This window comes from Nerophis ophidion, linkage group LG09 (assembly GCF_033978795.1).
Source record: "Nerophis ophidion isolate RoL-2023_Sa linkage group LG09, RoL_Noph_v1.0, whole genome shotgun sequence".
NCBI lineage: Eukaryota > Metazoa > Chordata > Actinopteri > Syngnathiformes > Syngnathidae > Nerophis > Nerophis ophidion.
The window spans coordinates 70,856,036-70,868,535 of record NC_084619.1 but is presented as its reverse complement, the minus strand read 5'-3'; the positions used below and the strand labels follow the sequence as shown (position 1 = coordinate 70,868,535).

General features: G+C 40.4%; 1 protein-coding gene across 1 annotated transcript in view; it reads right to left on the bottom strand.

Annotated features, from left to right (window-relative positions):
- LOC133559700 (ankyrin-3-like) overlaps positions 1-12,500 on the bottom strand; it is a 289,963-nt gene that overhangs the window by 178,110 nt on the left and 99,353 nt on the right. The window contains exons 6-8 of the mRNA XM_061911726.1: positions 8,336-8,521; positions 8,179-8,199; positions 2,482-2,580 (exon numbers count right to left, since the gene is read on the bottom strand). Coding sequence (XP_061767710.1) covers positions 2,482-2,580; positions 8,179-8,199; positions 8,336-8,521 — 306 coding nt within the window. The remainder of the gene's footprint in view (positions 1-2,481; positions 2,581-8,178; positions 8,200-8,335; positions 8,522-12,500) is intronic.

Sequence of the window (12,500 nt, the reverse complement as noted above, 5' to 3'; positions counted from 1 at the left end):
AAGGTGAGTATATATATATATATATATATATATATATATATATATATATATATATATATATATATATATATATATATTAGGGGTGGGCAAACTAATGCGTTAATTATGAGTTAACTCATCAATCTATTAACGCCGACAATTATTTTATCGCACATTTGCGTATATTTTTTCTATGCTTTTATTTTGTTAACGCCTTTTCTTAACAAGATGGCGTGGAGGGGCTCTTGGTAAAGATGGAACATTTGGCAAAAATACCGGACAATTCTGCAAATGTCATGGCTGGCTTACAGCGTGGTCACTCCGGGATCACTTACGACCGCCAGACAATTCTGAATGTGGATAGATCGGGCCGTTTTGGACTGAATGAGGCGTGCTTGCTAGAGCGGCTAGCTAGCATGGGAATACTTTGCCGTCTACATCCAGCGGCCTGTGAAGCAGCGGAGTATATGTGTTGTCTGTCTATTTATGAATAATGCAGACCAGGAGTGTTGGCTGAGTTCTTAACGTTTGCTTTCAGAGCGTGCATATCACAACATACAAGATGCCGTCATGACGACACAACCTATACCGGGCTACCGCGCATGCTCGTCACTCCTGTTGCATGCTGGGTAGGGTAGTTCTTTTTTTCCCTGGCTGATAACATCACAATATAGTACCATGTATATGATGCGTTCAGTTTATCAAAGCGCCAAGCAAACAATCGGAAAATTCCCATCATATCAATTCCTAGATATGGTCATAATTATTTTAAGTGCACTACGCAGAATAAACACAACATTATTAATATTGCTACTACGGATAATTTGATCAAAAATTCCCTAAAACAGCCCACTACCTATAATATAGGTTTTTTAAACATAAGATTCCTGATAAAAAAAATGTTTCTGCTGTTACCTCAGAAATTGCCTGTTCAGATGTTATGATTGTGGCTCAGAGATTTGTATGTAGATTATATTTATTTTCCATAACAAACAGGATAACTTAAATACCCTGGCAGTGGCAATAAGCTTAAATGTTTGTGTTTACATTTTTTGAGTTGATTTTCATCAAATATGCTATTTAACTGCTACTGTTTAACAAGGACTGATTTAAATTGTGTTTGCACAACAAATGTTTTGGCGCTTTTGTTCATGTGGGAGAATATTCCAATAAAGGTGCACTACACACTACTTTTGAATTCATTATTGGGCTTTGCGTATACAATGCAGTTAATCGTGATTAATCAGAGAAATAGTGCCATTAACTTCGATTAAAATTTCTAATCGTTGCCCAGCCCTAATATATATACATACATATATATATAATACATTACCATTTTTTTTACATGAACTGCAAAAAACATATTTAAATTTTACAAAAAAAACTTTCAGCTCAGTCACCAGAATTTTACAGTAAAAGCAGTGTTCTTTTTTTTTTTTTACAGCATATAAAAAAATGGAATAAATGGAGAAACAATAGCACTGTTTTAGCGGTAAAATTCAAGCAACAGATCTGCTAGGTTTTTTTTAACCGTAAAATCTTGTTTTATTCCTTTTTTGTATGTTTTTTAATGTTTTACTGTATATGTAAAAACAGAGTACCGAAGTTGATTTTACGGTTAAATTCAGCGGAATTTAACCGTAAAATAATTGTCGACTTTACAATCTACAATTTGATTGATAATTTGCTTTGAAATGATAAGTTTAGCATATATTTAAGTACGGTATTTATCTTTATTTTAACAAAAAGTATTTTTGGAGGACATGACAATATAATATTTCGATTTTGATAATGCTGAACTTGAAAAGTACACCATTTTTAACGTCAAAAGGAAGACCTTATCATGACCCCGAAATCTACACTTCAGAGAGGGGGCAAACCTGATGCCGCTCCAAGCACCTTTTCGTTGAACTGTTTATGATTAAGTGCAGCTGCAGTTTATGGACCCTCCCCTTAAAATCAGCTGCAACTATATAATCAGAAAAATACTCAAATAAACAAATGGGTTGTACTTGTATAGCGCTTTTCTACCTTCAAGGTACTCAAAGCGCCTTTGACACTACTTCCACATTTACCCATTCACACACACATTCACACACTGATGGAGGGAGCTGCCATGCAAGGCGCCAACCAGCACCCATTAGGAGCAAGGGGTGAAGTGTCTTGCTCAGGACACAACGGACGTGACCAGGTTGGTACTAGGTGGGAATTGAACCAGTGACTCTCGGGTTGCGCTGGGGTTGCGCACGGCCACTCTCCCACTGCGCCACGCCGTCCCTATGCAGAGGCTTGGAACCCTTTCCTCAGAGCGGTGGGGTGACGCCGTACGAGGATGCAGGCACACATGTGCTCTCCTCGTGAGCTAAATTGAATCCTGTCTCTGTTTGACTCCTTGCTTCTTGTCTCGTTTAATAGATAGTTTGGTGTTTGAACCTAACGGTTTTGCAAAAAGAAAGCAAGGTTCCACTGCACATGCATTTGAAGTTGTTTTTTTGAACTCACCCTGGCCATGAAGTCTACGGCGGCTCCTCTGTTCAGCAGCAGCGTGGCCACGTTAATGTTGCCGTAGTGGGCCGCGATGTGAAGTGGGGTGAAGCCACTCTGATTGGGGGGGAAACAACACAACGTACATTATTTTGCAAAAGAAAACAAAAAAAAACACTTCCTGGCTTATTAATGAAAGCATCATCAAGTGGGGTTGGGGGGGGGGGGGGGGGGGGGGGGGGGAGATACATACACCAATGGTATGACCACACAAGTCAGGATACCATTTGGGCTCGGATGTGCTTTCTGCACCAGCACTGAAATAGATGACAACTAAATCTAATCTTCCTGTTTCCATTGGGAGGCTAATGGAGCCAACATCCTGAATGAGAGCCACATCCTGGCTTAGTGAGCGACAGCTGCCCAAAGAACGTCAGCATGAGGCTGTGGAAGTGAAGCAGGGGTCTTCTGGTCCTCAACCAAGCGCAGCAAAAAACTCCTACAATCCCACAAGTTGGTCACAATAAAAAAATACAAGACTTTAAAGCAAAGGCACAAACTTAGTCTTGCTACTCTGGACCCGTGCAAAATACTTGAGATGAGTTTCTAAGGCAGGGGGTCAGCAACCTTTTTGAAATCAAGAGCTACTTCTTGGGTACTGATTCATGCCAAGGGCTACCAGTTTGATACACACTTAAATAAATAGCCAAAAATAGCCAATTCGCTCAATTTACCTTTAACTCTATGTTATTAATAATAATAATTAATGATATTTATTTTTGTGGAAACACTGATCATCTTAATGATTTCTCACAATAAATATATATAGAAACGGATAAATATCACCAAAAAAAGGGGTATTTCTGTCCGTCATTCCGTCGTACAATTTTTTTTTCCTTTTACAGGTTTTTTGTAGAGAATAAATGATGAAAAAAACACTCAATTGAACAGTTTAAAAGAGGAGAAAACACGGAAAAAATGCGAATTTAATTTTGAAACATAATTCAAAATTCAACCGAAAAAAGAACAACTATAAATATATATAGAAACAGATAAATATCACAAAAAAAAGGGTATTTCTGTCTCACATTCCGTCACACATTTTTTTTTTCCTTTTACAGAAGGTTTTTTGTAGAGAATAAATGATGAAAAAAACACTCAATTGAACGGTTTAGAAGAGGAGAAAACACGGAAAAAATGCAAATTTAATTTTGAAACATGATTCAAAATTCAACCGAAAAAAGAAGAGAACAACTAGCTAATTAGAATCTTTTTGAGAAAATTTAAAAAGAATTAAGTAATTTTTCCTGATTAAGATTATTTTTAGAATTTTGATGACATGTTTTAAATAGGTTAAAAATCCAATCTGCACTTTGTTAGAATATATAACAAATTGGACCAAGCTATATTTCTAAGAAAGACAAATCATTATTTCTTCTAGATTTCCCAGAACAAAAATAAACAAAAACACGGAAAAAATGTCAATTTAATTTTGAAACATGATTCAAAATTCAACCGAAAAAAGAAGAGAACAACTAGCTAATTAGAATATTTTTGAGAAAATTAAAAAAATAATTTAGTAATTTTTCCTGATTAAGATTATTTTTAGAATTTTGATGACATGTTTCAAATAGGTTTAAAATCCAATCAGCACTTTGTTAGAATATATAACAAATTGGACCAAGCTATATTTCTAACAAAGACAAATCATTATTTCTATTAGATTTTCCAGAAAAAAAATAAATGCAAACATTTAAAAGACTTTGAAATAAGATTTACATTTGATTCTACAGATTTCCTAGATTTGCCAGAATATCTTTTTTGAATTACAATCATAATAAGTTTGACGAAATATTTCACAAATATTCTTCGTCGAAAAAACAAAAGCTAAAATGAAGAATTAAATTAAAATATATTTATTAGTCTTTACAATAAAAAAACAAATTTACTTGAACATTGATTCAAATTGTCAGGAAAGAAGAGGAAGGAATTTTAAAGGTAAAAAGGTATATGTGTTTAAAAATCCTAAAATCATTTTTAAGGTTGTATTTTTTTCTCTAAAATCGTCTTTCTGAAAGTTATAAGACACAAAGTAAATCAAAGCTGCAAGCAGCGTTGGTCGGGTCCGCCTTTGGCTGCTGCCCCCGAGACCCACGGCCGGAAAAGCGTTAAAAGACGCCTTGGTGCCACTATTTTTTGAGAATCTAATGCATTGTGTAAGTAATGCAGTTGTTGTATTGAAGTGAAAATATCAAACTTCCTGTTGATTTTTGCTAAATTATGTTAATTATTAAAATGTAGGTCTAAATGAGACCTACATAGTGGTTTTTGTTTCATGTCTCTTTGACATTCCTACCGGAAGTTACAAGCAGTTTTGTCTGTGTTTTCTTCCTAGGAGCAGTATGTCTGTGTTGTATTCCTAGGGGGCGCTAGAGCATAATTTTGAGTTTTGGGGTTTGGTTTTTTATTAGCTCGCAATTGTTGGCAGTCCTGATGTGTGTGCCAAGTTTGGTGAGTTTAGAAATTACAGATGAAAGAGGCAAAAATTACATTTTTTAGGAAAATTTGCGCGGGTGTTCTTTGAAGGCGCGTAAAATCAAAACCGGAGCAGTAATCAAAACTCTGATCAATCCTTTTAATCAGAAGGGTCCAAACTCTCTCCTGTGCGAGTTTGAAGCCGAAACGACAAACGCACTCGGAGGAGTTTTCATTTGAAAAAAGGTGACGGGTTTTCACAAAACTTTTATTTTGAAGGGGTAATTGCCAACTTCCTGTTCATTTTTTCTGCAGGCTGTCAATTATTAAAATGTAGGTCTAAGTGAGACCTACATAGAACTTTTTGTTTCATGTCTTTGCGGCATTCCTACTGGAAGTTACAAGCAATTTTGTTTGTGTTTTCTTCCTAGGAGCAGTTTTTTCTGTGTTTTATAAAAAAATTGCGCTAGAGCGCATTTTTTGATTTTGGGGTTTGTTTTTTTTCCTTAGATCGCAATTTTTGCCAGTCCAGATGTGTGTGCCAAGTTTGGTGACTTTTGAAGCATTTTAAAGGGGTCAAATTACAGCTCAAAGAGGCAAAAATTGAATTTTTTGCGAACATTTTATTTTGAAGGGGTTTTTGCCAACTTCCTGTAGATTTTTGCTGAAAGAAGTGAGTGTATGAAAATTGGGTCTAAGTCAGACCTACATAGGAGTTTTTGTTTCATGTCGCTATGACATTCCTAACAGAAGTTACATGCAGTTTTGTCTGTAATTTTTTTCCTAGGGGGCGCTAGAGCGCAATTTTCATTTTGGGGGATTGGTTGCTTAATGTGTTGGGAAGGTTTGCTATACCGACGTGTGTGTCAAATTTGGTGAGTTTTGAAGCATGTTAAGGGGGTCAAATTACAGCGCGTAGGTGCGGAATAATAATAAAACACAGCAGGTTTTAATAGGGTTGAGAACTTGAATGAGGTCCTGACCTTCAGCAACTCAAACCTAACCTTGACACAACATGCTCTTTGACGACCTTTAGTCGATCTCACTTTCTGATGTTGATTTGACCTTCGAAATGTACTCATTTCCCAACCAACAACGTTAAAAAAAAAACATGCTTTTTGACAACATTTAATCAATGTCTGGTTGCGACCTTGATTTAACGTTGAAATTTGGTCATTTTCCAACACAAATACAAGGTTGAAACATGCTTTTGGCAACGTTAATCAATGTCAGTGTCTGATATTGATTTGACCGGGCTTTCTGCTCCGCCGCTCTCAGTCTGTGGAACGCGCTCACTGACCACCTGAGGGCACCACAGACTGTGGATGATTTAAAAAAAGGCTTAAAAAACCTTCTTTTTAAAAACATTTTTTTTTTAGATAAATGCGTGCTAGTTCTAGCTATTAGGCTGTTCTAGTTTTTCCATCCATCCATCTTCTACCGCTTATTCCCTTTCGGGGTCGCGGGGGGCGCTGGCGCCTATCTCAGCTACAATCGGGCGGAAGGCAGGGTACACCCTGGACAAGTCGCCACCTCATCGCAGGGCCAACACAGATAGACAGACAACATTCACACACTAGGGACCATTTAGTGTTGCCAATCAACCTATCCCCAGGTGCATGTCTTTGGAAGTGGGAGGAAGCCGGAGTACCCGGAGGGAACCCACGCATTCACGGGGAGAACATGCAAACTCCACACAGAAAGATCCCGAGCCTGGATTTGAACCCAGGACTGCAGGACCTTCGTATTGTGAGGCAGACGCACTAACCCCTCTGCCACCGTGAAGCCCATTTCCCAACCAACAACGTTAAAAAAAAAACATGCTTTTTGACAACATTTAATCAATGTCTGGTTGCGACCTTGATTTAACGTTGGTAATTTTCCAACACAAATACAAGGTTGAAACATGCCTTTTGACAACGTTTAATCAAAGTCGGTTTCTGATATTGATTTGACCGAGCTTTCTGCTCCGCCGCTCTCAGTCTGTGGAACGCTCTCCCTGACCACCTGAGGGCACCACAGACTGTGGATGATTTAAAAATAGGCTTACAAAAACTTCTTTTTAAAAACATTTTTTTTTAGTTCTAGCTATTAGGCTGTTCTAGTTTTTCTTTCTTTTTTTTAATACACTGTAGCACTTGGGGGGCTTCACGGTGGCAGAGGGGTTAGTACGTCTGCCTCACAGTACGAAGGTCCTGCAGTCCTGGGTTCAAATCCAGGCTCGGGATCTTTCTGTGTGGAGTTTGCATGTTCTCCCCGTGAATGCGTGGGTTCTACTCCGGCTTCCTCCCACTTCCAAAGACATGCACCTGGGGATAGGTTGACTGGCAACACTAAAATTGGCCCTAGTGTGTGAATGTGAGTGTGAATGTTGTCTGTCTATCTGTGTTGGACCTGCGATGAGGTGGCGACTTGTCCAGGGTGTACCCGGCCTTCCGCCCGATTGTAGCTGAGATAGGCGCCGCGACCCCGAAAGGGAATAAGCGGTAGAAAATGGATGGGATGGATGTAGCACTTGGAGGTTGTTTGCTCAATGTAAAGTGATTTTTATAAATAAAATCTATTATTATTATTATTATTATTATAAAAATAAAGAAAATGAACACATGAATGACAAGGCGTGGGCAAACTTTTTGGCCTGTACTATAAACCCCTTTTTTCTTGCAGACAGGGAGGGAAATATACTTCAGAAACTGTGTAGATTCACCCGGTCACAACATTAAGCTAAGTTGATACAGACCTGCATAAAAAAAAAGTTAAAATTAACAAGTTTTCGCTACTCATTTGTTAAGTTGTATAAAATCTGAGTAATGAATAAAAAAGCATTAGTGTGCATAAATGTGGCATGCAGGTCGAGGACTAAGTGATAACCACCAGACATGCGTTACATCCTGGTTATCACATTAATCAGTTTCATGGACTCTGAAGTCAATTCAGACACAAATTGTTTGCCAAAAATAAGAGCCGCAGCTTACATTTTAGGCACCATGAAACCATTAAAAATCCAGGAAAAGCTTGTCCAGCCATAATCAGCAAACATGCGCCATTAATCCAGCGGCCTCGCTCTCTCTCTCCAATCTTCAACATGAGTGGCGCCATGGAGGAGGAGGAGGATGAAACAGTCGGGATGAAGGGGCTTCACTGGTGTTTTTTTGGGGGGTGGGGGGGGTTAGGGTTCTTTTTCAGACCACTGATGAGCTGAAATGAAGAGACTAAGTCGTGTACAGAGTTGAGGAGTACCTCTGTGGTTCTATTCATCATCTACCAAGTCCGCCAAGAGAGGAGAGAGTGTGTGGTTAGTCAGGGAAACAACAGAAGAAGAAGGAAGGGGGACAAAAAAGGCTCCTCTGGGGTTGGAATCCTCACCAGTGGTCACATGGTATCGAACGCCACTTACCTTGGACTCCACGTCGGCGTTGTGGTCGTTCTGGAGGAGCAGGGCCGCCGCCTTGGTGTCGTCCTTGCGGGCGGCGATGTGCAGGGCGGGCAGGCGCACTTTGCCCTTGGTGTCGTTCTCCAGCAGCAGGGAGACCACCTGGTCGTGACCCTGCTGGAGGGCCACCGCCAGGGGGGTGAAGCCGTCCTGCGCACGGCGAGAGACGACCGCAGCTTAGTCTTATGCTCGCCGACAACCACGGCGCCAATCGCTAGCTGGCAAACCAACGCGCTAATTGTTAGCTGGAAACGACAGTGCTAATCGCTAGCTGGCAAACAACGCGCTAATTGTTAGCTGGAAACGACAGTGCTAATCGCTAGCTGGCAACCAACGCGCTAATTGTTAGCTGGAAACGACAGTGCTAATCGCTAGCTGGCAAACAACGCGCTAATTGTTAGCTGGAAACGACAGTGCTAATCGCTAGCTGGCAACCAACGCGCTAATTGTTAGCTGGAAACTACAGTGCTAATCGCTAGCTGGCAACCAACGCGCTAATTGTTAGCTGGAAACGACAGTGCTAATCGCTAGCTGGCAAACAACGCGCTAATTGTTAGCTGGAAACGACAGTGCTAATCGCTAGCTGGCAAACAACGCGCTAATTGTTAGCTGGAAACGACAGTGCTAATCGCTAGCTGGCAACCAACGCGCTAATTGTTAGCTGGAAACTACAGTGCTAATCGCTAGCTGGCAACCAACACGCTAATTGTTAGCTGGAAACTACAGTGCTAATCGCTAGCTGGCAACCAACACGCTAATTGTTAGCTGGAAACTAAAATGCTAATCACTAGCTGGCAAACAGAGAGTGGTAATCGCTAGCTGGCAACTAGCGCGCCAATTGCTAGCAGACTAACCATGAATTGATTAACGTGGACCCCGACTTAAACAAGTTGAAAAACTTATTCGGGTGTTACCATTTAGTGGTCAATTGTACGTAATATGTACTGTACTGTGCAATCTAATAAAAGTATCAATCAACAACTAGGGCGTTAAACACTAGCTTACAACTAGAGTGCTAATCATTACCTGGCAACCAGAGCGCTAAACGCTAGCTGACAATTAACACGCTAATTGTTAGCTGTGAACTAGAGTGGTAATCACTAGCTGGCAAACAGAGATTGGTAATCGCTAGCTGGCAACTAACACGCTAATTGTTAGCTGGAAAAGTAGAGTGGTAATTACTAGCTGGCAAACAGAGAGTGGTAATCGCTAGCTGGCAACTAACACGATAATTGTTAGCTGTAAACTGGAGTGCTAATCACTAGCTGGCAAACAGAGATTGGTAATCGCTAGCTGGCAACTAACACGCTAATTGTTAGCTGGAAAAGTAGAGTGGTAATTACTAGCTGGCAAACAGAGAGTGGTAATCGTTAGCTGGCATCTAGAATGCTAATCATTAACTGGCAACCAGAGCGCTAATCGCTACCTGACAATTAACACGCTAATTGTTAGCTGTAAACTAGAGTGCTAATCACTAGCTGGCAAACAGAGAGCTGTAGTCGCTAGCTGGCAACTAACACGCTAGTTGTTATCTGGAAAAGTAGAGTGGTAATTACTAGCTGGCAAACAGAGAGTGGTAATTGCTAGCTGGCAAACAGAGATTGGTAATCGCTAGCTGGCAACTAGTGCGCCAATTGCTAGCAGACAACTAGGGCGTTAAACACTAGCTTACAACTAGAGTGCTAATCATTACCTGGCAACCAGAGCGCTAAACGCTAGCTGAGAATTAACATGCTAATTGTTAGCTGTAAACTGGAGTGCTAATCACTAGCTGGCAAACAGAGATTGGTAATCGCTTGCTGGCAACTAACACGCTAATTGTTAGCTGGAAAAGTAGAGTGGTAATTACTAGCTGGCAAACAGAGAGTGGTAATCGCTAGCTGGCAACTAACACGCTAATTGTTAGCTGTAAACTGGAGTGCTAATCACTAGCTGGCAAACAGAGATTGGTAATCGCTAGCTGGCAACTAACACGCTAATTGTTAGCTGGAAAAGTAGAGTGGTAATTACTAGCTGGCAAACAGAGAGTGGTAATCGTTAGCTGGCATCTAGAATGCTAATCATTAACTGGCAACCAGAGCGCTAATCGCTACCTGACAATTAACACGCTAATTGTTAGCTGTAAACTAGAGTGCTAATCACTAGCTGGCAAACAGAGAGCTGTAATCGCTAGCTGGCAACTAACACGCTAGTTGTTATCTGGAAAAGTAGAGTGGTAATTACTAGCTGGCAAACAGAGAGTGGTAATCGCTAGCTGGCAAACAGAGATTGGTAATCGCTAGCTGGCAACTAGTGCGCCAATTGCTAGCAGACAACTAGGGCGTTAAACACTAGCTTACAACTAGAGTGCTAATCATTAACAGGCAACCAGAGCGCTAATCGCTAGCTGACGATTAACACGCTAATTGTTAGCTGTAAACTAGAGTGCTAATCACTAGCTGGCAAACAGAGATTGGTAATCGCTAGCTGGCAACTAACACACTAATCGTTAGCTGGCAACTAGAGTGCTAATCATTAACTGGCAACCAGAGCGCTAATTGCTAGCTGAAAATTAACACGCTAATTGTTAGCTGTAAACTAGAGTGCTAATCATTAACTGGCAACCAGAGCGCTAATCGCTACCTGACAATTAACACGCTAATTGTTAGCTGTAAACTACAGTGCTAATCACTAGCTGGCAACCAACACGCTAATTGTTAGCTGGAAAAGTAGAGTGGTAATTACTAGCTGGCAAACAGAGAGTGGTAATCGCTAGCTGGCAAACAGAGATTGGTAATCGCTAGCTGGCAACTAGTGCGCCAATTGCTAGCAGACAACTAGGGCGTTAAACACTAGCTTACAACTAGAGTGCTAATCATTACCTGGCAACCATACCGCTAAACGCTAGCTGAGAATTAACATGCTAATTGTTAGCTGTAAACTGGAGTGCTAATCACTAGCTGGCAAACAGAGATTGGTAATCGCTTGCTGGCAACTAACACGCTAATTGTTAGCTGGAAAAGTAGAGTGGTAATTACTAGCTGGCAAACAGAGAGTGGTAATCGTTAGCTGGCAACTAGAGTGCTAATCATTAACTGGCAACCAGAGCGCTAATCGCTACCTGACAATTAACACGCTAATTCTTATCTGTAAACTAGAGTGCTAATCACTAGCTGGCAAACAGAGAGCTGTAATCGCTAGCTGGCAACTAATACGCTAATTGTTATCTGGAAAAGTAGACTGGTAATTACTAGCTGGCAAACAGAGAGTGGTAATCGCTAGCTGGCAAACAGAGATTGGTAATCGCTAGCTGGCAACTAGTGCACCAATTGCTAGCAGACAACTAGGGCGTTAAACACTAGCTTACAACTAGAGTGCTAATCATTACCTGGCAACCAGAGCGCTAAACGCTAGCTGACGATTAACACGCTAATTGTTAGCTGTAAACTAGAGTGCTAATCACTAGCTGGCAAACAGAGATTGGTAATCGCTAGCTGGCAACTAACACACTAATCGTTAGCTGGCAACTAGAGTGCTAATCATTAACTGGCAACCAGAGCGCTAATTGCTAGCTGAAAATTAACACGCTAATTGTTAGCTGTAAACTAGAGTGCTAATCATTAACTGGCAACCAGAGCGCTAATCGCTACCTGACAATTAACACGCTAATTGTTAGCTGTAAACTACAGTGCTAATCACTAGCTGGCAACCAACACGCTAATTGTTAGCTGGAAAAGTAGAGTGCTAATTACTAGCTGGCAAACAGAGAGTGGTAATCGCTAGCTGACAACTAGTGCACCAATTGCTAGCAGACAACTAGGGCGTTAAACACTAGCTTACAACTAGAGTGCTAATCATTAACTGGCAACCAGAGTGCTAATCGCTGGCTGGCAACTACAGCGCTAATGACTAGCTATCTGAAATGCTAACATGAATATAATAATATTATATGTTTCCATTCAACTAGGTGACATTGTGTGAATAGTGAAGAACAGGCTGAATAGGTGTAGGTTATATGAGGCATAAATAAGCAACTGCTATGTTAAGCTAACATATTATGGTAAGAGTCATTCAAATAACTATAACATATAGAACATGCTATACCTTTACCAAACTATCTCTCACTCCTAATCCATAAATCGCATGAAAT